The 24579-nt window shown below is 33.9% G+C and overlaps 4 protein-coding genes across 6 annotated transcripts; all 4 read left to right on the top strand.

Moving 5' to 3' along the window:
* Positions 1-1828: 1828 nt before the first annotated feature.
* Positions 1829-5637, top strand: LOC129301918 (cucumisin-like). 2 transcript variants are annotated; one of them, XM_054940545.1, is made up of 11 exons: positions 1829-1981; positions 2092-2359; positions 2447-2535; positions 2807-2901; positions 2996-3239; positions 3314-3824; positions 3915-4018; positions 4099-4317; positions 4412-4523; positions 4620-4833; positions 4930-5637. In XM_054940545.1, the coding sequence occupies exons 2-11, from the start codon at positions 2264-2266 to the stop codon at positions 5448-5450; spliced, it is 2205 nt and encodes a 734-aa protein (XP_054796520.1). In that variant the 5' UTR covers positions 1829-1981; positions 2092-2263; the 3' UTR covers positions 5451-5637. The 2 variants fall into 2 exon arrangements, with proteins under 2 accessions (XP_054796520.1, XP_054796521.1); XM_054940546.1 differs by having other exon boundaries at positions 1835-1902.
* Positions 5638-9580: 3943 nt separating this feature from the next.
* LOC129301917 (cucumisin-like) lies at positions 9581-13879 on the top strand. The gene is made up of 11 exons (XM_054940543.1): positions 9581-9707; positions 9841-10516; positions 10612-10700; positions 11042-11131; positions 11224-11472; positions 11606-12116; positions 12206-12309; positions 12390-12608; positions 12705-12816; positions 12924-13137; positions 13276-13879. The coding sequence occupies exons 2-11, from the start codon at positions 10418-10420 to the stop codon at positions 13797-13799; spliced, it is 2211 nt and encodes a 736-aa protein (XP_054796518.1). The 5' UTR covers positions 9581-9707; positions 9841-10417; the 3' UTR covers positions 13800-13879.
* Positions 13880-18180: 4301 nt separating this feature from the next.
* LOC129301916 (cucumisin-like) lies at positions 18181-22100 on the top strand. 2 transcript variants are annotated; one of them, XM_054940542.1, is made up of 10 exons: positions 18182-18799; positions 18874-18956; positions 19295-19389; positions 19481-19724; positions 19801-20311; positions 20406-20509; positions 20599-20817; positions 20909-21020; positions 21120-21333; positions 21442-22100. In XM_054940542.1, the coding sequence occupies exons 3-10, from the start codon at positions 19383-19385 to the stop codon at positions 21963-21965; spliced, it is 1935 nt and encodes a 644-aa protein (XP_054796517.1). In that variant the 5' UTR covers positions 18182-18799; positions 18874-18956; positions 19295-19382; the 3' UTR covers positions 21966-22100. The 2 variants fall into 2 exon arrangements, with proteins under 2 accessions (XP_054796516.1, XP_054796517.1); XM_054940541.1 differs by lacking the exon at positions 19295-19389 and having other exon boundaries at positions 18181-18799.
* Positions 22101-23210: 1110 nt separating this feature from the next.
* LOC129302551 (subtilisin-like protease SBT4.8) lies at positions 23211-24524 on the top strand. Its single transcript, XM_054941488.1, has 5 exons — positions 23211-23294; positions 23363-23457; positions 23569-23640; positions 23792-24003; positions 24208-24524. Exons 1-5 carry the CDS (start codon positions 23211-23213, stop codon positions 24522-24524), a joined length of 780 nt encoding a protein of 259 aa, XP_054797463.1.
* The last annotated feature ends 55 nt before the right edge of the window (positions 24525-24579 follow it).

Genomic DNA, 24579 nt, shown 5'->3' with positions numbered 1-24579 from the left:
TTATTTGGATTGGCTTGAATTACTACCTCTAGTTACTACTTTCTTTTGTTCCTATTTATAAGGTAATTTTAGCTTCTTTACTAAGACTAGTGAATGATAGTTAACTTATTAAATATGTCATAAAATATTTTTTTTTTTAGCTTCACCCCTATTGAAAATAGGAAGAGATAAACACACAATATATTTTTGGCCAAAATAAATACATAATATATGATGAGACAAAAAATTAAATTTATAATAGAGGTAAAATTGGGTACTAAATAACCATCCGCATACATTATATTAAAAATCAAAAAATCTTTTTACGAAGTGCCGGTGCTGTGCAATACATAAAAATGTTATAATAAATCTATGCATAAAGATATCTTTAATAAAAAAAATATGCTGTATATAAATTTTTAATTTATCTTTTTATAATAATATTTTTTTCGTTAAAAAATATAATGCATTTTTTTGAGGAATTAAAAGTTAAAAATATAAAGTATTTTTAATATTTTAAGGTATAATCATTGTGTGTTTTTTTTCAATAGTTCTCCTAACGAAAAAAAATTACTTTATATTTATTTTTGAGTGAAACATTCTATTAAATAGAGATAAATATAAAAAAATAATGTTAGTTTAAAAATAAATAACTATTTTATTATGAGTGAAATTAAATTAAAAATTTCTTATATTTTTAAACAGAAACAGTATATAATTTGGTAAATAATAGCTTATGTTTCAAAAAATAATTTATTGTTAAGATAAATATTTTGTTGAAAAAAATTATCAATAAACAACTTGATAAACATGTTCTAAAGCATAAGATTTGCTTTTATTAATTTATGTTTATGAGTGCACTAGACTCAAACTCATTTAATTTTTTATATGCAAGATAAATAAATAAATATTTTACAAAATTAAAAATTTGAGAAATAATAATTTACTTAAGATTCATTTCTCCAATAATAAATATATTTAAATATTTTTCAGAAAAAGTATATCACAGGACAAGATTCGTTAATGGATAATGTTACTCTTCTGATCTCTATGAATGGCTTTAGCAAGTCCTTTGGTCTTTGGTCCAAAAGCTAGCATATCATGATGGCATTGGGCCATTCATCACCTAATATGAACCCTACATTCTTCAAGTTTGAAGGAAGGTCGGTGACAGTGAGATGATCATCAATATATCATGAAAGGTTGAAGATTATTTTTATCCTTCAAACGTGCATAAAAAATTATAAATATTTTTAAATTTAATTATAAATTAATCTTATCTCTCAATTTTAAAAATTTTTTTCATTATCACCTTACTATTAAAAACACTTAACATTTATTAATTATTAATGGGTCTCATTATTTTAAAATATTTTTTTATTAAATTAAGGGCTATTTTGGTCTCTCAACTCAAATGTTTTATAATAAAAAATTTTAAAAAAATAATTTGAGATCCACTAACGATCAATTAATAGTGAAAAAATGGCAGAATAATAAAACAAGAAATATTTAAAATTAAGGGATAAAATTGATTAATAATTAAGTTTAAAAATATTTATAACCTTTTATATATAATTTAAAGATAAAAATGACTTTAAATCTTATCGTGCGCGCGCTTTTTAACATCACATAGTATAATTTTTGACTTGGTCGTCTCGTGTCTGAAAAACACGGCATTTATATCCACCTTCGTTTGAAAACGCCTTCTTTTAATATGATCACGCTACAATATTACAAAGTCATGAATGCTGATTGTGATGGTTACTTCCTACACTACCCTCGACATGTGTCTGACGAGTGACAGCAATATTAAGCCCCACTCAGAACCTTCGTTCTTTAACCTCGTTTGCTTTGGAAACACTTGGAGTATTATAGCCAAAATTAAATCACCATTTTCTGATGAAGAAGAACGTCGAAGACAAGGTACGAAAATCATTGCGATGATTGTAGGGGTGGTATAAGTCCCAATTATGTTTCGCTGAGATACTTCCAATTGCTCGAGGTTATACAGCTCTTGCCCTGCCTTCCTTTCTCGGGTGTAGACTTTTCTCCATGGACGTCCAAATCTTATCACGACTTTATTAACACGCGTTTTGCTTGATTGATGGACAGCATACTCCATACTCCTTGCCAAAAGCTTCTTGGAAAAGTAATTTCTGATGGATTCGATGATTGAAGAAGAAAATGCAGTCACATGGTCCTGTAGAATTTTAGTCTTCCATGTTCTATATAAACCCACATTGCTGTAAGCTTGTTAGGTCAGTACTACTAGACGAACTTCGCAATGGACAGCAAATCTTCTGCTTCTCTGTTGATTTCACTTATTAGCTTTGCTTCTCTTCTGCTCCAATGTCACTCTTCTTCCTCAGATGACCTCAAGGTCAAGCATGTTTTTGTCTCTTTGTCTTGTTTTTTGAATTCCCAGGATTCAGTTTCTGGCTATTAATTATGTCTTCTGATAATGCAGACTTACATTGTCTACACCGGTAACAGCAATTCCGATGAAGCTTCTGCATTGTTACAGTACACAAGCTTGCTGCGAAAAGCTGCCGACAGGTAATATACATCAATCCTGTAAAACTGGGAATTTCAAGGTTGCAAGTACGAGTTTGTCATAAAAGCTTACATTTTTTAAATGTCGCACATAAATAATTTATTATAGTTTTTAACACACCTCACACCATAGGAAAGTTCAACTCACAAGCACGCGCGTGAGAGGAGACTTTTGCGCGCGCGCGCGCATATTTGATGAGAAGTTGACTTTTAAATTTTCAAATGATAAATCACTCTGTGGTTGATTTTATTAAATCTGTATCTGTGATTTCAGCGATGCTGCGGCCAGGTCAGTTCTCCATCAGTACAAAAGGAGTTTCTATGGCTTCGTTGTGAAGCTGACACAGAAAGAAGCTGAAAGAATGTCCGGTGAGCAAGAAGACTATTGGTTTATCTTCTTCAGAACTTAAATGCTCTGTCTTCGATACAGAGTTGTTAACCCGGAAAATTCACAATAATGCAGGACTTGATGGTGTGGTCTCCGTGTTCCCTAATCGAAAGAGACAACTCCACACAACAAGATCTTGGGATTTCATCGGCTTCCCACTGAACGTGCAAAGAGCCACGACCGAAAGTGATGTCATCATCGGAGTTCTCGATTCTGGAATCTGGCCAGAGTCCGAAAGCTTCAGTGACAAAGGATTGGGTTCACCACCTAAGAAATGGAAGGGCACATGTCAATCCTCGTCTAACTTCACCTGCAATAGGTGTATTCTCGTATACATGCAGACTTATTTAGTTTTAGTAAACTCCATTAACAGATTCTGCTGCCATATTTCAGAAAAATCATTGGGGCGAAGTATTACAAATCTGATGGATCATTCGAGGGTGAAGAAAAGTCTCCAAGAGACTATGATGGCCATGGTACTCATATATCATCCACAGCAGCTGGAAACTCAGTTAGCCAGGCAAGCATGTTAGGGTTGGCACCAGGAACAGCAAGAGGAGGTGCTGTATCAGCGCGCATTGCCGTCTACAAAGTTTGCTGGTTCGATGGTTGTTTTGATGCAGACATTCTAGCAGCTTTTGATGATGCCATTGCTGATGGAGTGGACATACTGTCAGTTTCTCTTGGAGGGTTCAGTGATGAGAATTATTTCAGAGATGGACTAGCCATTGGAGCTTTTCATGCCATGAGAAATGGAATATTGACTGTAACTTCTGCAGGAAATTCTGGCCCCAGACCTGGATCACTCGCCAATTTTTCACCTTGGTCTATTTCCGTGGCTGCTAGCACCATTGATAGAAAGTTACTTACCAAGGTTGGATTAGGTGACAACAAAATATTTGAGGTAATGTCACCACTTACCTAGTAACTGTCTCATCTGGAAACATTATCCAAATGTCAAGTTTTATTAATGATCTCCTTGTCCCATGTTTAGGGAGTTTCAATAAATACTTTCGACCTCAAGGGTCAGCAATATCCTATAATTTATGGAGGGGATGCACCAAATACTAAAGAGGGCTTTGATGGATCTTCATCCAGGTGACAGAGCCTTGAAGCTCTCTACATTGTGATAAGTTCTGGTTTTCATTCTAGCTAATGAAATAGTGTGATAAGTGCAGGTTTTGCAGCGGTGGTACATTGGATCCAAATTTGGTCAAAGGGAAAATTGTTCTCTGCGAAGGCAGAAGCCAAGCTTCAGGACCCTTTATAGCAGAAGCTGCTGGTGCATTGACACAAGGTCAAAATTTAAGAGACTCTCCTCTCGCTTTCCCCTTGCCTGCTTCATACATGAACCTGCAAGATGCTTCCAATATTTTCAGCTACATGAATTCCACAAGGTATTAACCATTCATTGAAGCTACAGATATAGATTAACAAAGCTTCTACAGAACTATAGCTTTCTAAAAGAAATTACTCGACGAAATCTTGCAGGAACTCAACTGCGACCATTTATAGAACTAATGCGGAAAAGGATACATTGGCCCCTGTAGTGGCCTCCTTCTCTGCTCGAGGTCCAAACCGTGTTTCACCCGATATTCTCAAGGTAACTATGGCTGATCATGACTTGGTCTCTCGTACATAGATAAAGATTAAAGTCTTATCTGTATCACAAATGTTTTCTTCTTTTTCAATATTGTAGCCGGATTTAGTTGCTCCAGGAGTCAACATTCTGGCCAGTTGGTCTCCAAAAGGCTCTATTTCTGAGGTTGACGGTGACAACAGGACCTTGAAGTTCAACATAATCTCAGGAACATCCATGTCTTGTCCTCATGTTTCTGGGGCAGCAGCTTACGTCAAATCATTCCATCCCAGCTGGTCTCCTTCTGCTATCCAGTCAGCTCTAATGACCTCGGGTGATACATCTTCCATCCTTGAATCACTAAACACCATGTCTGTCAACTTGCGAAAAACTAAAACATATATCATGTTGTGTTTGTTGGTGGTTGCAGCTAGACCATTGAATCCCAGGATCAACCGAGATGCAGAGTTTGCATATGGAGCAGGTCAAATAGATCCTGTAAAGGCAGTGAATCCTGGTTTAGTATACGATGCCGGTGAAATAGACTTTGTGAGATTCTTATGTGGACAAGGGTACAGCACAAGGACATTACAGCTTGTCACAGGGGATAGTAGCAGCTGCTCTGTATCAGCTAAAGCAAGTGATTTAAATTACCCGTCCTTTGCTCTTCCAACTCATCCCTCCAACGTCAATGTAGGTGGCAATTTTAGCAGAACTGTTACTTATGTTGGGTCAGAAAAGTCAACATACAAAGCCACTGTGACTGGTCCTCCTGGGCTGAAAATCCAAGTGAACCCAAACGTTCTTTCCTTCACTTCTCGTGGTGAAAGGCAGAGCTTTGTGCTAAGTGTTGAAGGTAGCTTGGAAGCATCTATAGTGTCAGCATCTTTGGTTTGGAGTGATGGTGATATCCAAGTGAGGAGCCCTATTGTTGTGTTCAATTCACCTTAATAGATTATTATTATTATTACACATTGAATAAGTTGAAGCAGAAGCAAAATTGAGTTGAGGTTGCAAGATATAATTTGCACCATGTATGGTATCGTTCTTTTTTTTTTTTTTGGATATTTGTATGGTATCGTTTTTATAATATATTTGACACCCACTATCCACATATGAAGGAATTAATTACATCACACATTTTGTTATACTTATATCTTAATTACTCTCCAATTTCATTTACGCCTTCCTGGGAATGAAAAAGAAAAAGAATCTTTGAGTTGATGCCATTGTAGAGAATAAGCAAAATTATTTCTCAAGTTGTAATTGTTTTACATAAAAATTTTCCATATAAAATTAAATAATAAAATATATTTAAAAAATTAAAATTATTTTAAACACATAAGGATGTGACTATAAAGGAGAATTTTAAAAAGCAAGAAATGCGCATAATGTTTATAAAATAAAAAATAAATTAAAAACAAGTCCCACTGATAATTTTTTTATATACGTTAAAATATTATATAATTTTTGTATTCCCAATAATCCAAAATTCCATTTTAATAATATCTATTTTTCTAAAAAAATTCAAGTAAAATAAAATTTAAATAGTAACACACTAAACGCACACGCGTATTTTTCAATTTCAGAATATGCAAACACCGAATATGGATCAAAGGTTTTAGTTACAAACTTCTAAATGTTCCACCCAGTATAGCTGAAGTCATAGGAATTATTTATGGTTTAAGTCTCTATTGGCAACTTGGCCACAATAAGATAAATTTATTTTTTAACTACATGGAGGCAATTAATATGTTGACTTGGGGATGCAGGAAAAATCGTTTGTTCAAAGATATTATAGTTAATACACAATCTCTCATCCATAGAGATTGGACAGTAAACGTTTAGCATTTTTAGTATGAAGATGATGTGTATGCTGATTATTTTGATAGAAATGCTTTTAATTTTCATAAAGTTTTTATATCTTTGATCATTCACTAATCCCACTTATAAGTTTGGTGGATGATGAGAAATCAACTCTTGAGATGGACTGTGATAGTATGCAGCTTTTCAGGCTTTTGTTTTCATTGTAATTAAAAAAAAAAAAATGCAAACACCCCAACTTTATGTGAGTTGACTAGTGGAATCATGCCCCCGGGGCAGACCCCGGCGGAGGAGAGAATCCGAGGCATGAAGCTAATCGCACGACCAGTGAACACTCAAATTGCTCTAAATTCTGATCCCTACCTAAAAGGCTAAAAGTAAAACTGTACAAATATATTTTCGATGCCATTTATAAATTAATTTTTTTCATTTAAAAATATAAAATATTTTTTAAAAAATTAAATATTAAAAAAATAAGAAATTTTTAATTTTTTGAGATATATTTATTATTTTTTTTAAAGTATCTCTATTAATAATAGCTTTATATTTATTATAAAGTGTTTAATGTGGATGAATATGAAAAGATAGGGTTAATTTAAAAGTAGGTAACTACTTTATTGAGGATGAGATTTGATTAAAAATATCTTATATTTTTGAATGTAGAGAGTATGATTTAAAATATTCATTTGATCTCATTTATAAATTATGATATAATTTTTTAAGTAATATTTAAAAAATATTTTTAAAATTATTTTTTATAAGAGAGAAAAAATAACATAATATTATTTTTTATATTTATTATATAGAAATATATTTAAAATTTTATATACTTTTAATTTTTAATTTTTTTATGTTGATATTAATAAAATTAAAAATAATTTATAAAGGAGATTGGAGGACTAGGTTTCTTGCGCATCAGTATTAATTTGACATGGATCGCTGTGACTACGTGCATGGGCAAGTAATATGAATTATTGGTGCTTGTCAAAGACTTGGCAGTCACCAGTCACAGTCAGTGTGAGAACACGAGGAAGCCCATTCGTCGGACTTGGTCTACTCTGACCTTTTCCTTCATTTCTTTTTTACTGACCTAAAATCAAATTTGGATTGCTTAAATTTGAACAAATTAAATTTGGATGATTTAAATTTAAATTGTTTATTTTTATTTTTATTTAATATTTATTAAATAAAAATAATGAAATAAAAAATAAAAAAATTAAATAAGTTTACTTTATTTTCAATCTGAACATAGATATATATGATTTAGTTTAATATTAAATTTTTTTATAATTTTTATAAATTAACTATCAAGATTTATTTTAGAAAATTCAGATTTAATACTAATTTTTTTATAATTTTTATAAATTTTTATTTTTATAAATATAATATTAAAAGTGAAGATAATCTCTCAATTGACACTTTCAAAAAAATATAATTTTATAAAAAATATTAGTTAAAATTTAAATCAGAACCATTTAGAGTAAATTTTGATAATCAATTTATAAAAATTTAATATTAATTTTTAGACCTTTAAAATTATATCTAAATTATTTTAATTGGTGATAAAATAGATTTATTAAAAATTTTATTTTTATTTTAATAATATAAAATATAAATGTAAATAAAAAAATTTTAAATTCGGACCATCCGAATTTAATCTAAACCAAATTTAGATAGTTTAAATTTATTTTAGATTAGTGAAGAGAAAATAAAAAAAATGTTAGTAAAAAGAAGCCAAGTCCCTATTTGTTAATGTCAAATTTTGAACATAATTAATTAAAAAAAAAGACTCATGTGATGCACGAGAGCATGAATCTATATTATTTAAAAGAAATAGAGAAGACAATACTAAAAATTAAATTTTATTAATTTTTTAAAAAGAAAAATTTAAAATAATTATATTTTTTAATTTCTTCAGCAACTACTATTCACTATATTTTTTAATTCCTAGTACAATATAATCATTTTTTTAGTTATTAGAATATAAAAATACAAAAATACTTTATCTTATTTCCACATAATTTGTCTTAGAATATATGAAAAATAAGAGTAACATTTTAAAATATAAAGTATTTTTAATTGAATATCACCCTAATAAAGTAATCAATAGTCTTCAAATTAATATGATTTTTTCATATTTACTTTTATTTAATAAGATGCTTTATTTTAAAATAAATATAAAATAATTTATTTATTATAAACACTTTTGGAAAAAAACACACTAATTAAATCTTGGAATACCAAAAGGGTCTTATATTTTTTTTAATATCTAACCTTTTATAAAAATGACTTACATTTTTAAACTGAATGAGTATAATTTAAATTTAAAAAACAAAAAACATAATTTTAATTTTAATTTTTGTTACTCCCTCCATTAAAAAATATAAGGCATTTTTTAAGGAGTTGAATGTTAAAAAATGTAAGACATTTTTAGTCTTTCAAGATGTAATCATTGTCTTTTTTTTCAAAAATGTCCCTATTAATAATGACTTTATATTTATTGTAAGGTGTTTAATAGGGGTAAATATAAAAAGATAGAGTTAGTTTAAAATTAAATAATTACTTTATTGAGGTAAAATTTAATTAAAAATGTATTACATTTTTGAACGAAAGAAGTATATAAAAAATTAATTTTTTAAAACAATTGTAATTTATAAAAATAATGATAATTCAATCGGATGGAACTACAGTGTCAATCCGACACAAATTACAAAGGAAGGAGATTTGGGTTCATACTTCAATCTAAAGATAAAAATGGATACCGAATATTTGATTTGGGTCATACTTAAGAGGTTGTGAAGAGTTTGAATTTTAGAAATACAACAACATTGATAATAGCATTTCCACTTGAAAACATCATGTTCTGGCCTGACTAGAATAAGCTTAACTTCACTAAAATCCCTTCAACTTGACGCGGGATAAGTTTAAGATAAGATAGCTGGCACCCTAGTAAAAGCAAATAGATAGTGAAGAAAGAAGTGAGACTTGTATTAAAAAAATGTACAATCACTCATTCGCCCTGGCTTATACTAAAAATGAATTATATATCATTCACAAGTCGTTTTTTTTGTAAACAACGACAATATTATGTTTAATTAATATAAAAAGAAGTAAATACAAAAAAAAGTTGAGTCCATTAAACAATGGACCCATTATCAAGCATATTACCTACTGCAGGATAATAATTTGAGGACGAAAAGTAAGTTTTCAAAAAGCAGGCTGATCCTTTTAATGTCTTCCAAAATATGATTCTTCTCTCTCACAAATGTTCCTCTTGGATCTTTTTGAAGAAGTTGATTTCCACTGGTACGCGAGGCAGGATATGATTTGCAACATGAATAGCAAGCCAGTGAAGCAAATTTCGAACCCAGACAAGAGATTGAGGTATAGATCTATAAGAACTTGCTTGAATCTTCGTCACCGAGTACAGTGATTCTTGGCCAAGGCAAAAATTAAAATCTCATTCTTTAATTTTACCAGTTTGCCTTTTCCTGACCCAAACTTCCCATCTATGCAGAGATGGGTTTGGATTGGTCATTCACAAGTTGTTGGACATGCCATGTGAACGCAACCCCTAAAGAAATGTTTTCCTTTAGCTCTTAAAAAAAGAAAAAAGCCCACTGGGAATAAATGAAAACGGAGCGATCTCTCTCCTAGTCCCTCCCTCCTGTTCTTGGTTCTGCCTTCACATTATGAGGGTGAGATGGATTTTTAAAAAGAAATTAATCCAAGAACGGGAAGAGAGACCCAGAGGAATGGCAAAGGTACGAAAAATCTTTGGGTTGACTGTAAGAATCTTGTCCTGACTTAATAATCAATTAGTCGGGTCAGGGCTGTATACTGATAGCTAGCTTCCAATGGCTTTCGCCACGTCTTCCTTCAATTTCTAGCGTTGACTATTCTTCTTGGGCGTCCAAATCCTTTCACCGCTTTCTCTCAATACGCGTTTTGGTTCGTTGGTGGACAATATTTCCTACCAAGATCTCCAGTGAAACGCTATCTGAATTGGATATTATTTCACCCTACCATTGTCGTGTACACGAACAAACACACACGCTGTTTAAAGTTTTGTGATTGCTACTACCAAGTTCAGAATGGACAGCATATCATCTGGTCCTCTGTTGTTGATTTCACTTCTTTGCTTTGCTTCTCTACTGCTAAAATGTCACTCTTCTTCCTCAGACGAGCCGAAGGTCAAACTCTGTTCTGTCCGTTTTTCTCGGTTTTCTGATTCCCATGTTTCCGTTTCTGCTAATTAATTGCTAATTATGTCTTCTGAATGCATCAGACTTACATTGTCTACACGGGGAACAGTAAGACTGATGAAGCTTCTGCATTGTCACAGTACACAAGCTTGCTGCAAAAAGTCTCTGATAGGTACTATCATTCCACTAAAACTAAAAATTTCAAGAACTTGAAAGCTTAAACTTTTAAATGTACATACATAAAATAATTTCGTTGTAGTTTTTCACACTTCTCTTTCACTCCAAGGAAGAGGTCAACGATTTACATCCATGGGTAATTTTATTTGTATATCCGACAATAAATTGCTTCCGTTAAATTTGCCTGATAAATATTAAAAGGCAAGATTGCGTGTTACAAAAAGTAAGATCCTATTGTGCTAGAGAAATAAGTAGGAAGTCGTGTGTACTCTGTAATTTTGTAGATCCGAAATTGAACATCATGCTTAAACTTTCAATTTGTATCTGTAACTTCAGCGATGCTGTGCCCAAGTCAGTTCTCCATCACTACAAACGGAGTTTCAATGGCTTTGTTGCGAAGCTAACAGAGAAACAAGCAGAAACAATGTAGAGTGAGCGAGAAGACTATTTCTTTATCTTCTTCCATAACTTACTTGCACTGTATTCTATTCACAGTTGTTCACCCAGAAAATTCACAGTGCAGGACTTGATGGTGTGGTCTCCGTGTTCCCCAGTCGAAAGAGACAACTCCACACAACAAGGTCTTGGGATTTCATTGGTTTCCCACTGAACGTGCAAAGAGCCACGACCGAAAGTGATATCATCATCGGAGTTCTCGATTCTGGAATCTGGCCTGAATCCGAAAGCTTCAGTGACAAGGGATTGGGCTCACCACCTAGGAAATGGAAGGGAACATGTCAATCCTCACCTAACTTCACTTGCAACAAGTATATTCTCGTGCACGTGTACAATGTATTCAGTTTTAGTAATCTTCACGTACAATTGTCAAGATGCTAGAGACAGAATATCTTATTTATATTGCATAGCACACACCATCGACTGATTTTGCTGTCACTGCAGTAAAGTCATTGGGGCAAAGTATTACAGAGCTGATGGATCATTTGGTGATGAAGAGAAGTCTCCCAGAGACAATGATGGCCATGGGACTCATATATCATCAACCGTGGCTGGGAACCCAGTGAACCACGCAAGCATGTTAGGGCTGGCAACAGGAACAGCAAGAGGAGGTGCTGTATCAGCACGCATTGCTGTCTACAAAGTTTGCTGGATCGATGGTTGTTATGATGCAGACATTCTCGCAGCTTTTGATGATGCCATTGCTGATGGGGTGGATGTACTTTCAGTTTCTCTTGGAGGGCCAAATGACCAGAATTATTTCAGAGATGGACTAGCTATTGGAGCTTTCCATGCTATGAAAAATGGAATATTGACGGTAACTTCTGCTGGGAATTCTGGCCCAAAACCTGGATCACTCGTAAACTTTTCACCTTGGTCTATTTCCGTGGCTGCTAGCACCATTGATAGAAAGTTTCTTGCCAAGGTTGGTTTAGGTGATAACAGGACATTTGAGGTAATTTTAACTAGTAGCCATAGTTTCAATGAACAAAAACCTAACAGTTTTTCTCAAGTTTAATGATGATCTCCTTGTTTAATGTTCAGGGACTTTCTGTAAATACATTTGACCTTAAGGAACAACAGTACCCTATAATTTATGGAGGAGATGCACCGAATATTAGAGCAGGCTTTGATGGATCTTCATCCAGGTGACAAAGCCTTGAAATCCTTCAAGACAAGACTTGAGACATAATTTATTTTCGTTCATGAAATAGTGTTATAAGTGCAGGTCTTGTGGGGAAGGTTCGTTGAATCCAAATTTAGTCAAGGGTAAAATTGTTCTGTGTGAAGGCAGAAGCAAAGCAGAAGGTGCCTTCGTGGCTAAAGCTATTGGTGCACTTACACAAGGTCAGAATTCCAGAGACTATGGCTGGTCTTTCCCCCTGCCTGCTTCGTACATTGACTTGCAGGATGCTAACAGCATTTTTGTCTACATGAATTCAACTAGGTATTAACCAGTCGCCGAAGTCGCCAACATCTTTTAACAATGTCTTGTGAAGAATATTTTTTTTTTTTAAATAGAATTCCCTAACAAATCTTGCAGGAATCCAACTGCAACCATATTTAGGACTAACGAGGAAAAAGATACATTGGCCCCTGTGGTGGCTTCTTTCTCCGCAAGGGGTCCTAGTCTTGTTTCCCCAGATATTCTCAAGGTACCTTGGCTATGTTTGATCATCACTTTGGTTACTTCAATATATATATATATATATATAAATCAGGGACTTATCTTTATTACAAATGTTCCTCCCTTTCTCTTTAGCCGGATTTAGTGGCCCCGGGAGTCAACATTCTCGCTAGTTGGGCTTCAAATGCCTCTGTTTCTGAGGTTGACGGTGACAACAGAAGTTTGCAATTCAACATACTTTCAGGAACATCCATGTCATGTCCACATGTTTCTGGAGCTGCGGCTTTTGTTAAGTCATTCCATCCTGAATGGTCTCCTTCTGCTATTCAATCGGCTTTGATGACTACTGGTAATACATCTTCTATTCTTTCATGTTAACACTATATTTGCCCACCTGTTATCACAGGTTCCACATAACTTGTTTCAACTTGCAATATGGTAATGCTGAAAACTGATCACATATCATCATGTGTGTTGGTGGTTGCAGCTAGGACATTGAGTCCCAAGATTAACCGAGATGCAGAGTTTGCATATGGAGCAGGTCAAATCGATCCTGTAAAGGCAGTGAATCCTGGATTAGTATACGATGCTAGTGAAGCTGATTTTGTGAGATTCTTATGTGGACAGGGGTACACCACGAGGACATTACAGCTCGTAACAGGAGATAACAGCAGCTGCTCTAAAGCAGCTAAAGCAAGTGATTTAAACTACCCTTCATTTGCTCTTCCAACCCCTCCCTCCAACCTCACTGTGAGTGGTAGTTTTAAAAGAACTGTTACTTATGTTGGGTCGGAAAAGTCAACATACAAAGCCACTGTGAGTGGTCCTCCGGGGCTGAAAATCCAAGTGAACCCAAGTGTTCTTTCCTTCACTTCCTATGGTGAAAAGCAGAGCTTTGTGCTTAGCATTGAAGGAAGCTTGGAAGCATCTATAGTGTCAGCATCTTTGGTTTGGAGTGATGGTATGATCCCAGTGAGAAGCCCTATTGTTGTGTTCAATTCACCTCAATAGATCTTTATTATTTTATGATTACTATTAGACATTGAATAAATTAATGCAGAACAGAAGTATCCAACGTTTTGTTTGAAGAATTGCGTTGGATCATAATGTTGTGGTAAATACAAATGAGAGAGAGGAGGAGGGAGGAGGAGGGGGGGAGTAAATGTCCATTTTGAATTTTCACTCACGTTTTGTGTGGCACCAACAGATTTCGTAGTGAGCGTAATATCACATGCTTTAGGAACAACAGCAATAAGATTGGCTCGGTTTTTGAGCGTTGACGACAGATACAAGTATAGAACGACGTTTCAGAACACACACAATTAGACTTGAAGATCAACATTAAGAAAAGAACGAGAGTGAGATCATCAAAAGGGACCAGCTTAATCCATAATCAAGAAGCATAGACAATCTCTGGAATGCAGATAGTGCATTCATATCAACACACTTTCTGCTGGAAAGGGAACGCGAGGAGGGGGGGGGGGGAGTAGAATTGACCATTATTGTAATCAATTAGCATGACGGATGACAGAGAGAATTGGATGATTAGGAGGGGTTCCGTTGTAGTGAAAATGGAAGAATTGGATGCCGCAGCAAACTCGACCACAATGTAGCAGCTGACCAGATTGCTTTCATGTTCATTAATTGTGCTGAAAATTTTAATTGGATGTGTCGGTTTCCTAATTCCTAAAGACTTTTGAGAGAGAGAGAAGGGGGGGGGGGGTTGAAAGATGACTAAATGTGTGCTGTGTGCGTGTGCGTGCGTTTTTTTTTTTTTTGGAGGGGGGGGGGGACAGTAAAGGCTAGAGCTGTTGACAAGCGTGGGATTTTTCTGACTATCCAATTGAGATTTTATATATACTCCTTTCATTTAAAAATATAAAATATTTTTAAATTTTTAAAATAAAGTTATTATCTTTTTTTTAAAATACTCATATTAATAATGACTTTATATTTATTGTAGGGTATTTAATAAAAATAAATATAAAAATATATAATTAATTTAAAAGTAGATAACTTTTTTATTGAGGGTGAAATTCATTTAATAAATGTTTACATTTTTGAACGGAGGAAATATATTTTTTATTTTTTCCCCTTATAGCAGAAGATTGAAATTGTTAAAAATTATTTTGATTGAAGTTATTAATATTGTAAAATAAGTTGAAATTGTTAGTTTCATTTTATTATTGAATTAATATATGAAAAATAACATAATTTTTAAATTATGTTCAATATAATAATTAGAAATTTAAATCTCGTCCCGGAACCTGTCAGTAAAAACCAAGTTTAAAACATGTCAATTTAAAATATTTTAAATTTTTGAGATTGAGTTCTTAAATGGGATTGCGCAAGCCCAGCTTTGATAAATTTATTTAAAATCATTAGCTAGCCAATCAATACCCTTCATACATACATGAAAGCCGATTCCCTTATAATATTGAGCCACGACATTAATCAGTTTGATTACTATATTAAATAGGGTAAGACTTATGCACGCACTCTCATATACCTAATATATTTATATTTTTTATTATCAAATTTTTTAATTGACTATCAAGTTTATTATTTTTACGCTTATAACTTATAAAATTATGTCAACTTGCTTATAAATTTGAATTAGATATAAACTCAATTAAATTTGTTATTTTTTTATTGAATCAAGTGAGTTAGATATGTGTTATATAGAACTCGGTTTGAAAAAGTGATAGGATCGGATTCAAAGAAAAATAAAACTTAAAAAGCAAAATTAATATTAATAAAAAAAGAAATGTCAAAAATAAGTTTTTTAATTTTAAAACTTCTATATTGAGTATGATAATATATCAATATAGATGGATTTAATTTTTAATTATTTATATTTAAATTAAAATTATAGCCATATTTTATATTTTAATTATTTAATCATATATTTTTAATGACTATTTATTATTAGAGATAAACTCTTATGAGTTTATAATTTAAATTTACAACCTTGTCATGAATTTATATAAACTCATGAGTTTATTCTTATAACCGATCAAATCAACAAGTGAATCTTAATATGTTAATAAAATTAATAATAAGAATTTATTTTAAAATAAATAACATATAAAAAATTTATATATTTTGATTTAATTAAAAGTAAGTATATTAAATATATTATACTAAGTATATAAGTTTTCCTCTATTAAATATAGTTCCTTTTGCCCACTATGATTTTTTATTTTAAAGTATTTTCTTGAAAGAATATTTCCTTTTTAGATATTAAGTGTCTACCTTTTTAACTTGCAATAATGATTTTCAGTTGAAATATACTTTTGATCTTTAGCTTTATATAAAGTTTTAGTTTGGTTTTTTAATTTTATAAAATATTTTTTTAATCCTTTAATTCGAACACCATTAACTTCAAATTATTACTTTTTGTGTTAATCATTACTCTTTTTGTTTAAAAATGTAAGGTATTTTTAACTGAATCTCACTCCCAATAAAATAGTTACCTACTTTTTAACTAACTTTATATTTTTATGTTTATCCCTATGAAACACTCTACAATAAATATAAAGTCATTATTAATAGGGGTACTTTTGAAAAAAGGACAATGATTACACTTCAAAAGACTAAAAATATCTTATATTTTTAAACATCTAACTCTTCAAAAAATGACTTTGTATTTTTGAATGGAGGGAGTATTATTTTACAAAATTAAACTTAATATATAAAAATTTGATAATTCTTTGTCAATATTTAAAAATTTAATGTAGGAGCTTTTTGTTGATGAAACTAAACATTAAATAGTATTAGGATTAAATGACTGAAAAAAATTAAAAAATCAACATAAAATTTTATGTGTGCAGTACAGTTAAAGGATTAAATATGTATTTTAGCTAATATTTTTTTTTATTTTTCCTTGGCTTGGTTCTTTTTTTCCTCCTTTTATACTCATTTTTTATTCAATTGCTTTTCCATTTATTTTTCAAAAAGCTTAAGGAAGTGTTTGACCAAACAAGAAATGCAAGGAAGTGTTTGGATACCGCATCCAACATCCTCAAAAGTCATAATAAAAAGAATATAAATGTTTGGGAGATGACAACTTCTTAAATAATACTTAAATAATTAAAGAATTAATTTTATGATTGCTAGCTGTGGAAATACCTTGATAATAAAAAAAAAAAGCATGTTCTAAAAAATTGTTTGGATAAAAAAATTATTTTGAAAGTCCATTCACAGAGTCTAAAAGCTATTAAAAAATTAGTTTGCCAAATATTAAAAAAGGATTTACTTTTACTATTGTAAAAGTCAGTATGATAAATGTAATTTTAATTTTCTAGAAATAAAAAACACATTAAATATTAATGAAATGAGTATAATCCTCGAAAGAAAAGAAATTAATTTCCTTGAAAATTGTTGCATAATTTTTTTAAGGGAAAATATTGCTTTCATTCCCTGTACTTTGCTCAAATTTTATTATAATACTTCACACTTTTTTTCAATGTTCAAGATTCTTATATTTTTTTTCTGTCTTTAATGTTGGTTTCTATAATTTTAAAGAGACGTTAATGTAGCACAAACGGTCTAAATTGTTGATGTGTCAACTAACGCTAGTGTGTTAAGTAAGTATTGAGTTGAACGTCTTAATAAGTAAAATAAATTAAAAAAGTTACATCAAATAAAAAAAAGGTTGACCTAAAGAAAAAAAAAACTCTCAACTTAAATTATCTATAAAATATATCAAAAAATATTTAAAATATATTTTAATCTTAATTTTTAAACTTTAAGATCTATATATTTTAAGTATCACAAAAATATATTATATATTTTTTGTAATCTAAAAATAATCAATTTTAAATATTTTTTGTAATCTAAAAATAATCAATTTTAAAATAAAAATTAATCTGAATAATCATGGCCCGCGCGAAATTGAACTTAATTTGTCTAGCAACTGCTGACAAAGTCAAGTTGGCTGTGTTCCGTGCCTTTTATCACATTCGACAATTGAACTCGATTCGTCTAGCAACTCATGAAGCTTCCACTTGGACAATTCCATGCAATTTATTTCCCCCAGACCAGAAGAAAGATACATCGCTCTCTGATATGACACAATTGACAAATATGAAGCCAGCCTCTGTACGACACTACCAGCAATTACGTACCACGCTAGTTGCTCTAACGTAACCTGGCCACCAGCTAAAACTATGGATATTTCCTCATCAGTATTCATTTTTCATGTACTCTTGCTTTGTAAGTCAATATCATTAGTACTGAACAGGGGAACCAGCTTTTTTGAACTTCACTTTCAGGGTGAGAACCCAAGGCACACTATTCCTTTTTGTGAAAATATTGAACATAAGAATGGATTCATACTTTCACAGTCTAAATATGTAAATGCATAGTGAGAACAGAGGGAAGTGAGACTTATACTGAATTGTTCCGTACGACATCACTCCCTCCCCACTCTCTCTCTCCCATCATTTACTAGGGTCAATGTAAAAGATTTAGACCATTTAGTCCCTACTAATTGATTACTGTATACCGTTGGACATGTCTCTGATAGCTAATTTCGGTTTCAGCTCCCCAGTTGGGACGAAAGTTTTATGACACACCATGTGAATGCTGCAATCGCGAAACAAATGCTTCCCTTTAACCTGTATGTGCAACCCACTGGGAATAAATGACATTTTACGATAGATGAGTCATTGGGTTGATTTTAGGAACGGAGTTCTTCTCAGTAATCAATGTGATGGATCTGCATACTGATACTGATAGCTTCTAATAACTTTGGCCATGACTACCTTTCTCGTTTAGACTTTTCTCCATGTACATATGTCCAAATCCTTTCACGAATTTATCTCAATACGCGTTTTAGTTCTCTGTATATAAACACGGACACACGCCACCGAGTTATGTCATCGCTACTATAGACGAACTTCAGAATGAACAGCATACTGTCATCTGGTCCTCTCCTGATAATTTCACTCCTTAGCTTTGCTTCTCTTCTGCTTAAATGTCACTCTTCTTCCTCAGATGAACTCAAGGTAAAACATGTTTTTGGGTTTTGAATCCCCGTGATTTAGTTTCTGGTTATTAATTATGTCTTCTGATATTGCAGACTTACATTGTCTACACCGGTAAGACTGATGAAGCTTCTGCTTTGTCCCAGTACACAAACTTGCTGTAAAAAGCCTCTGAGAGGTAATATCAATCCACTTCTAAAGCTAGAAGTTTCTAGGTCACGCGTACGACTTTATCTTAGAACGCTGAAACTTCTACACAAGCAAAATAATATTTTCATTATCGCGTTTCACACTTCTCTTTCACTCCAAGGACAAACTCAACGCCTAAGTACACACATTGATAATTTGGTTTTTATATCCGGCAGTAAATTACTTAATTTCATTAATTTTGCCTGATAAGATTAATAATCAAGATTGCGTGTAACACAGAGTAAGATACTATTGTGCGAGAGAAAGAGGTTAAGTGTAATTTGTCAATCGTCATGCTTAGATTTTCAATTTGTATGTGTACATCAGCGATGCTGTGCCCAAGTCAATTCTCAATCACTACAAACGGAGTTTTAATGGCTTTGTTGCGAAGCTAACAGAGAAAGAAGCAGAAACAATGTCGAGTGAGGGAGAAGACTATTTGATTTTCTTCCTCATATTTTGCATGCTCAGTCTTGGACTCAGAATTGTTAACCCTGCAATTTCACAATGCAGGACTTGATGGTGTGGTCTCCGTCTTCCCTAATCTAAAGAGACAGCTCCACACAACAAGGTCTTGGGATTTCATCGGTTTCCCACAGAACGTGCAAAGAGCCACGACAGAAAGTGATGTCATCATCGGAGTTCTTGACACTGGAATCTGGCCAGAATCCGAAAGCTTCAGTGATCAAGGATTAGGTCCACCACCTAAGAAATGGAAGGGAACTTGTCAATCCTCGTCTAACTTCACCTGCAATAGGTATATTCTCGTACACATGCACAACATATTTAGTTTTAGTAAACTCCACGTCAAACTGTTTTCGCTGTCAATGCAGAAAAATCATTGGGGCAAGGTATTACAAATCTGATGGATCATTCAACGGTGAAGAAATGTCTCCAAGAGACTATGATGGTCATGGGACTCATGTAGCATCCACAGCAGCTGGAAACTCAGTTAGCCAGGCAAGCATGCTGGGGTTGGCAGCAGGAACAGCAAGAGGGGGTGTTGTATCAGCACGCATTTCTGTCTACAAAGTTTGTTGGTCCACTGGTTGTAATGATGCAGACATTCTCGCAGCTTTTGATGATGCCATTGCTGATGGGGTGGACATACTCTCAGTTTCTCTTGGAGGGTTGAATGATAAGAATTATTTCAGAAATGGAATAGCCATTGGAGCTTTTCATGCTAGGAGAAATGGAATATTAACGGTCACTTCTGCTGGGAATTCAGGACCCAGACTTGGATCACTGGGAAATTTTTCACCTTGGTCTATTTCTGTGGCTGCTAGTACCACGGATAGAAAGTTAGTTACAAACGTTGGATTAGGTGACAACAGAACATTTGAGGTAATGTCAGCTAGGAGCCAGATATCAAGTTTTATTAAAAAAATTTGACCCATTTTTCTAATGGTTAACAGTGATCTCCTTGTCCTATGTCTAGGGAGTTTCAATAAATACATTTGACCTTAAGGAACAACAGTATCCCATAATTTATGGAGGAGACGCACCAAATACTCAAGCAGGCTTTGATGCATCTACATCCAGGTGACAAATTCTTGAAATCCTTCAAGTGAAAGAATGAATGGAGACATAATTAGTTATTTTTGTTCACGTGATCGTGTCATAAAGTGCAGGTCTTGCAGTGCGGGTTCATTGGATCCAAATTTGGTGAAAGGCAAAATTGTTCTGTGTGAAGGCAGAAACAGAGCACTAGGTCCCTTCGTGGCAGAAGCTGTTGGTGCGATTACACAAGGTCAGAATTCCAGAGACCATGGCACGTCTTTCCCCTTACCTGCTTCGTACATTGACCTGCAAGATGCTAACAGTATTTTTGTCTACATCAATTCCACTAGGTATTAACCATTAACTGAAGCATTCAGTATCTACTAACAATGTCATCTGAAAAACATGTTTTTTAATAGAATTCATTAATCAAACTTGCAGGAATCCAACTGCAACCATATTTAAAACTAACGAGGAAAAGGATACATTGGCCCCTGTGGTGGTCTCTTTCTCGGCAAGGGGTCCTAGCCATGTTTCCCCAGAGATTCTCAAGGTACCTTGTCTGCCTATGTCTGATCATCACTTGGTCACTTCAATATGTACATAAATTATGGACTTATCTTTATTACACATGTCCCTCCTTCTCTTTTAGCCGGATTTAGTGGCTCCGGGAGTCGACATTCTCGCTGGTTGGTCTCCAAAAGGCTCTATTTCTGGGGTTGGAGGCGACAACAGAAGTTTGCAGTTCAATATAATCTCAGGAACATCCTTGTCTTGTCCCCATGTTTCTGGGGCTGCCGCTTACGTCAAATCATTCCATCCTGAATGGTCTCCTTCCGCTGTTCAATCTGCTCTGATGACCACTGGTAATACATCTTCGGTTATTACATATTTATCATAGGTGCCATATGAGTTGTTGCAACATAGTAATGCAGAAAACTGAACATATATCATGTGTTTGTTGGTGGTCGCAGCAAGGCCATTGAGTCCCAGGTTTAACCGAGAAGCAGAATTTGCATATGGAGCAGGTCAAATCGATCCTATAAAGGCGGTCAATCCTGGTTTAGTATACGATGCCAGTGAAATAGACTTTGTGAGATTCTTATGTGGACAAGGGTACACCACAAGGACATTACAGCTTGTGACGGGGGATGATAGCAGCTGCTCTGGAGCAGCTAAAGCAAGTGATTTAAATTACCCTTCCTTTGCTCTTCCAACCCCTGCCTCCAACGTCACTGTAAGCGGCAGTTTTAGAAGAACTGTTACGCATGTGGGGTCAGAAAAGTCAACATACAACGCCACTGTGAGTGGTCCTCCTGGGCTGAAAATCCAGGTGAACCCAAGTGTTCTTTCCTTCACTTCTTATGGTGAAAAGCAGAGCTTTGTGGTGAGTGTTGAAGGAAGCTTGGAAGCATCTATAGTGTCAACATCTTTGGTTTGGAGTGACGGTAAGATCCAAGTGAGAAGCCCCATTGTCGTGTTCAATTCACCTCAATAGATCATCATTATTGTTACTATTAAACATTGAATAAATTGATGCAGAAGTATCCAGTGTTATGAAGAATTTCGTTGGATCATTATGTTACTGTTTATAGAAAAGAGAGAGATCAAAACCCCACTTTCAATTTTTGAATTTTCACCCACATTGTGTTATACCAAGAGATTTTGGAATGAGAGTAGCATCACAAACTTCAGGAACGACATCAATAATATCAACTCTGTTTTTTTGGGTTAATGTCAGATACAACGTTTTAAAACCAGTTAAATCTGATGTACATATTGTTTATCCTGTGAAGCGTATACAGTTATACACAATCTCCGGAGTCCAGATAGGGCGTTCATATCAACATCCACTATATCCTGTGAAGGCACTGCGGAAAAAAATGTAGAATTTGACCATTATAATCAATTAACCAAGCCGGTGACATACATAGTTAGACAATTAGAAGGAAGGGCTCCCTTGTAAACCATTAACTAGTGCTATAGGGCTACAAATTTTCTTTTTTCCTTTACCAGTACGTTTAAATTCACAAGATTAAAAAAAATTCAAGTTAATTTTACATTATTATATCTTTTAAAATTTAATATCTCTTCTATTATTTAAATCAATTGGGACGGACGGTGACACCCGGCTAACGTCGCATTGGCTTGGTCTTGTTGCCGATTGAATGAAACATGCTAGGTTTAGCATATAGAATTTGAAGCTGATAGAATTAAAATCATATTTTATATAATGAAAATAAAATAATCGAAAATGCCCCCAAAAAGTTTTCTGATAACGCTCTAGAAAGTGATATTTGGCAAGAAGGAAGACATCTAGCAAAGAGACAAGTAGGAATAATATAAACATCTTGCGAGAGAGGATAGTAAAACACAAACTCTACCAATCCCCAGATATTTTCCTAGAGCACAAACTCTATAATATTTTTTTCTTTAAATATTTTCATGGCAAAAACACAAACTCTAACAATATATTCATGGCAAAAATATTTTTTTTTAAAAAAAGAAGTTTAAAAGGACAATTTGGGTTCCATTACTTACAAATTCTAACAGATATTATATGAATTTTCAAGGGCCAGTACTCTGGTGCCATAATGACATATTCTGCTGTTGATGAGTACATATTCTGAATTTGGATAAAGCCATTAGCCATAGATCCTTCTCTTATGAATGCCACTGGAGAGAAGTTGCTTCAAACGCATCAAAACCTCAAGCTCTATCACTCCATTTGGCAGATTCAAACATGCTCACTTCATGTTCGTGGCATCTCCTCTTGTCTCTCTTTTGCAGTGTTCTTGTTATTCAGACACGCTGCCATGATCCAAAGGTAAAATATTATCTCCCTCTCTCTACTACGTACAGACTGATTATTCTAACTGATCTTTGAATATGCAGACGTATATCGTATGCATGGGGGAGCATCCGAAGGGAATGAAAGTCACAAAAAAGCATCACATGAGTTTGGTTCAAAGAGTCCTTGGCAATGGCAGGTTACTTCTTACTACGTTTAAGTGATAGGGCTATTGGGTTTCACTTCTCTTTGTAATTTTTTATAACTAAATTCTTTCAAAGAGAGTTTCATAGGAGACTGACTGTCCCAGATGGCTTTCTTCCATAAAATCTGCATCAGAAGCCTGCTTTACTCCTACAACAAGAATCTCAATGGATTTGCGGTAAGACTAACACAAGAGCAAGCTGAAAGGATGGCCGGCACAGTTCAGACATGTTTTTTCTCTTCATATATAATCCTCTCAAACACACACATACACACACACTGACGCCAAATTTATCATAAATGGATGGCGTGATCTTTGTTTTCCAAAGCAAAACGCACAAGCTCCGAGCAACGAGGTCATGGGACTTCATAGGGTTTGCACAGCAAGTGAAAGGAACAAGTATGGAGAGTGACATCACCGTTGGTGTAATCGATTCCGGAATTTGGCCCGACTGTGACAGCTTCAAGCCTTCAACGACCAAGGACTCAATCCACCGCCCGGGAAATGGAGAGGATCTTGTCAAAACATCTCTTGCAATAGGTAATATCAATACATTTTCACCATGCACCATAATATAACTTGAAAAGAATGCTTGTTTCTCAATGTTTGTATATATGTGTAGCAAGATAATTGGAGCAAAATACTTTCGAATGGGTTGTTTAGCAAGGATGGTATTATATCTTCAAGGGACTCGAATGGCCACGAGACTCATTGTGCATCCGTAATTGCTGGAAACTTGATTAGCTCAGCGAGTCTATTTCGGCCAGGCTCAGGCATTGCAAGAGGGGGAGTACTATCTGCTCATATTGCTGTGTACAAAATTTGTTGGTCATCTGGTTGTCAATGATGCTGACGTTCTCGCAGCTTTTGATGAAGCAATCTCTGATGACGTTGACATACTTTCTGTGTCACTTGGTTCTCACACACTCATATACCGTGACTTGTTTCAAGACACATTTGCAATAGGAGCTTTCCATGCAATGAAGAAAGGCAGTCCAACCTCAATCGCTGCCAATAACTTGGGTCCAGGACTTTCCACCATGACCAGTTTTGCGCCTTGATCGCTTACTGTGGTTGCTTCAACAACTGATGGAAAGTTTTTTTTACTAAGGTTCG

Source organism: Prosopis cineraria, unplaced genomic scaffold (assembly GCF_029017545.1).
Source record: "Prosopis cineraria cultivar Desert tree isolate PC_DT_omini unplaced genomic scaffold, ASM2901754v1 PC2, whole genome shotgun sequence".
Classification (NCBI taxonomy): domain Eukaryota; kingdom Viridiplantae; phylum Streptophyta; class Magnoliopsida; order Fabales; family Fabaceae; genus Prosopis; species Prosopis cineraria.
Note: the sequence above shows the minus strand (reverse complement) of the source record. Positions and strands in the feature narration are given on the sequence as shown.

Coding starts and splice junctions, on each gene's coding strand:
- LOC129301918 (XM_054940545.1), top strand. CDS start 2,264: ATGGACAGCAAATCTTCTGCTTCTCTGTTGATTTCACTTATTAGCTTT. Junction 4,524..4,619: donor TTTCACCCGATATTCTCAAG/GTAACTATGGCT, acceptor TCAATATTGTAG/CCGGATTTAGTTGCTCCAGG. Junction 4,834..4,929: donor GTCAGCTCTAATGACCTCGG/GTGATACATCTT, acceptor TGGTGGTTGCAG/CTAGACCATTGAATCCCAGG.
- LOC129301917 (XM_054940543.1), top strand. CDS start 10,418: ATGGACAGCATATCATCTGGTCCTCTGTTGTTGATTTCACTTCTTTGC. Junction 11,473..11,605: donor CCTAACTTCACTTGCAACAA/GTATATTCTCGT, acceptor CTGTCACTGCAG/TAAAGTCATTGGGGCAAAGT. Junction 12,609..12,704: donor GTCTACATGAATTCAACTAG/GTATTAACCAGT, acceptor CAAATCTTGCAG/GAATCCAACTGCAACCATAT.
- LOC129301916 (XM_054940541.1), top strand. Junction 20,312..20,405: donor GTGACAACAGAACATTTGAG/GTAATGTCAGCT, acceptor TCCTATGTCTAG/GGAGTTTCAATAAATACATT. Junction 20,818..20,908: donor GTCTACATCAATTCCACTAG/GTATTAACCATT, acceptor TCAAACTTGCAG/GAATCCAACTGCAACCATAT.
- LOC129302551 (XM_054941488.1), top strand. CDS start 23,211: ATGCTCACTTCATGTTCGTGGCATCTCCTCTTGTCTCTCTTTTGCAGT. Junction 23,458..23,568: donor AGAGTCCTTGGCAATGGCAG/GTTACTTCTTAC, acceptor TGACTGTCCCAG/ATGGCTTTCTTCCATAAAAT. Junction 23,641..23,791: donor AGAATCTCAATGGATTTGCG/GTAAGACTAACA, acceptor TGTTTTCCAAAG/CAAAACGCACAAGCTCCGAG.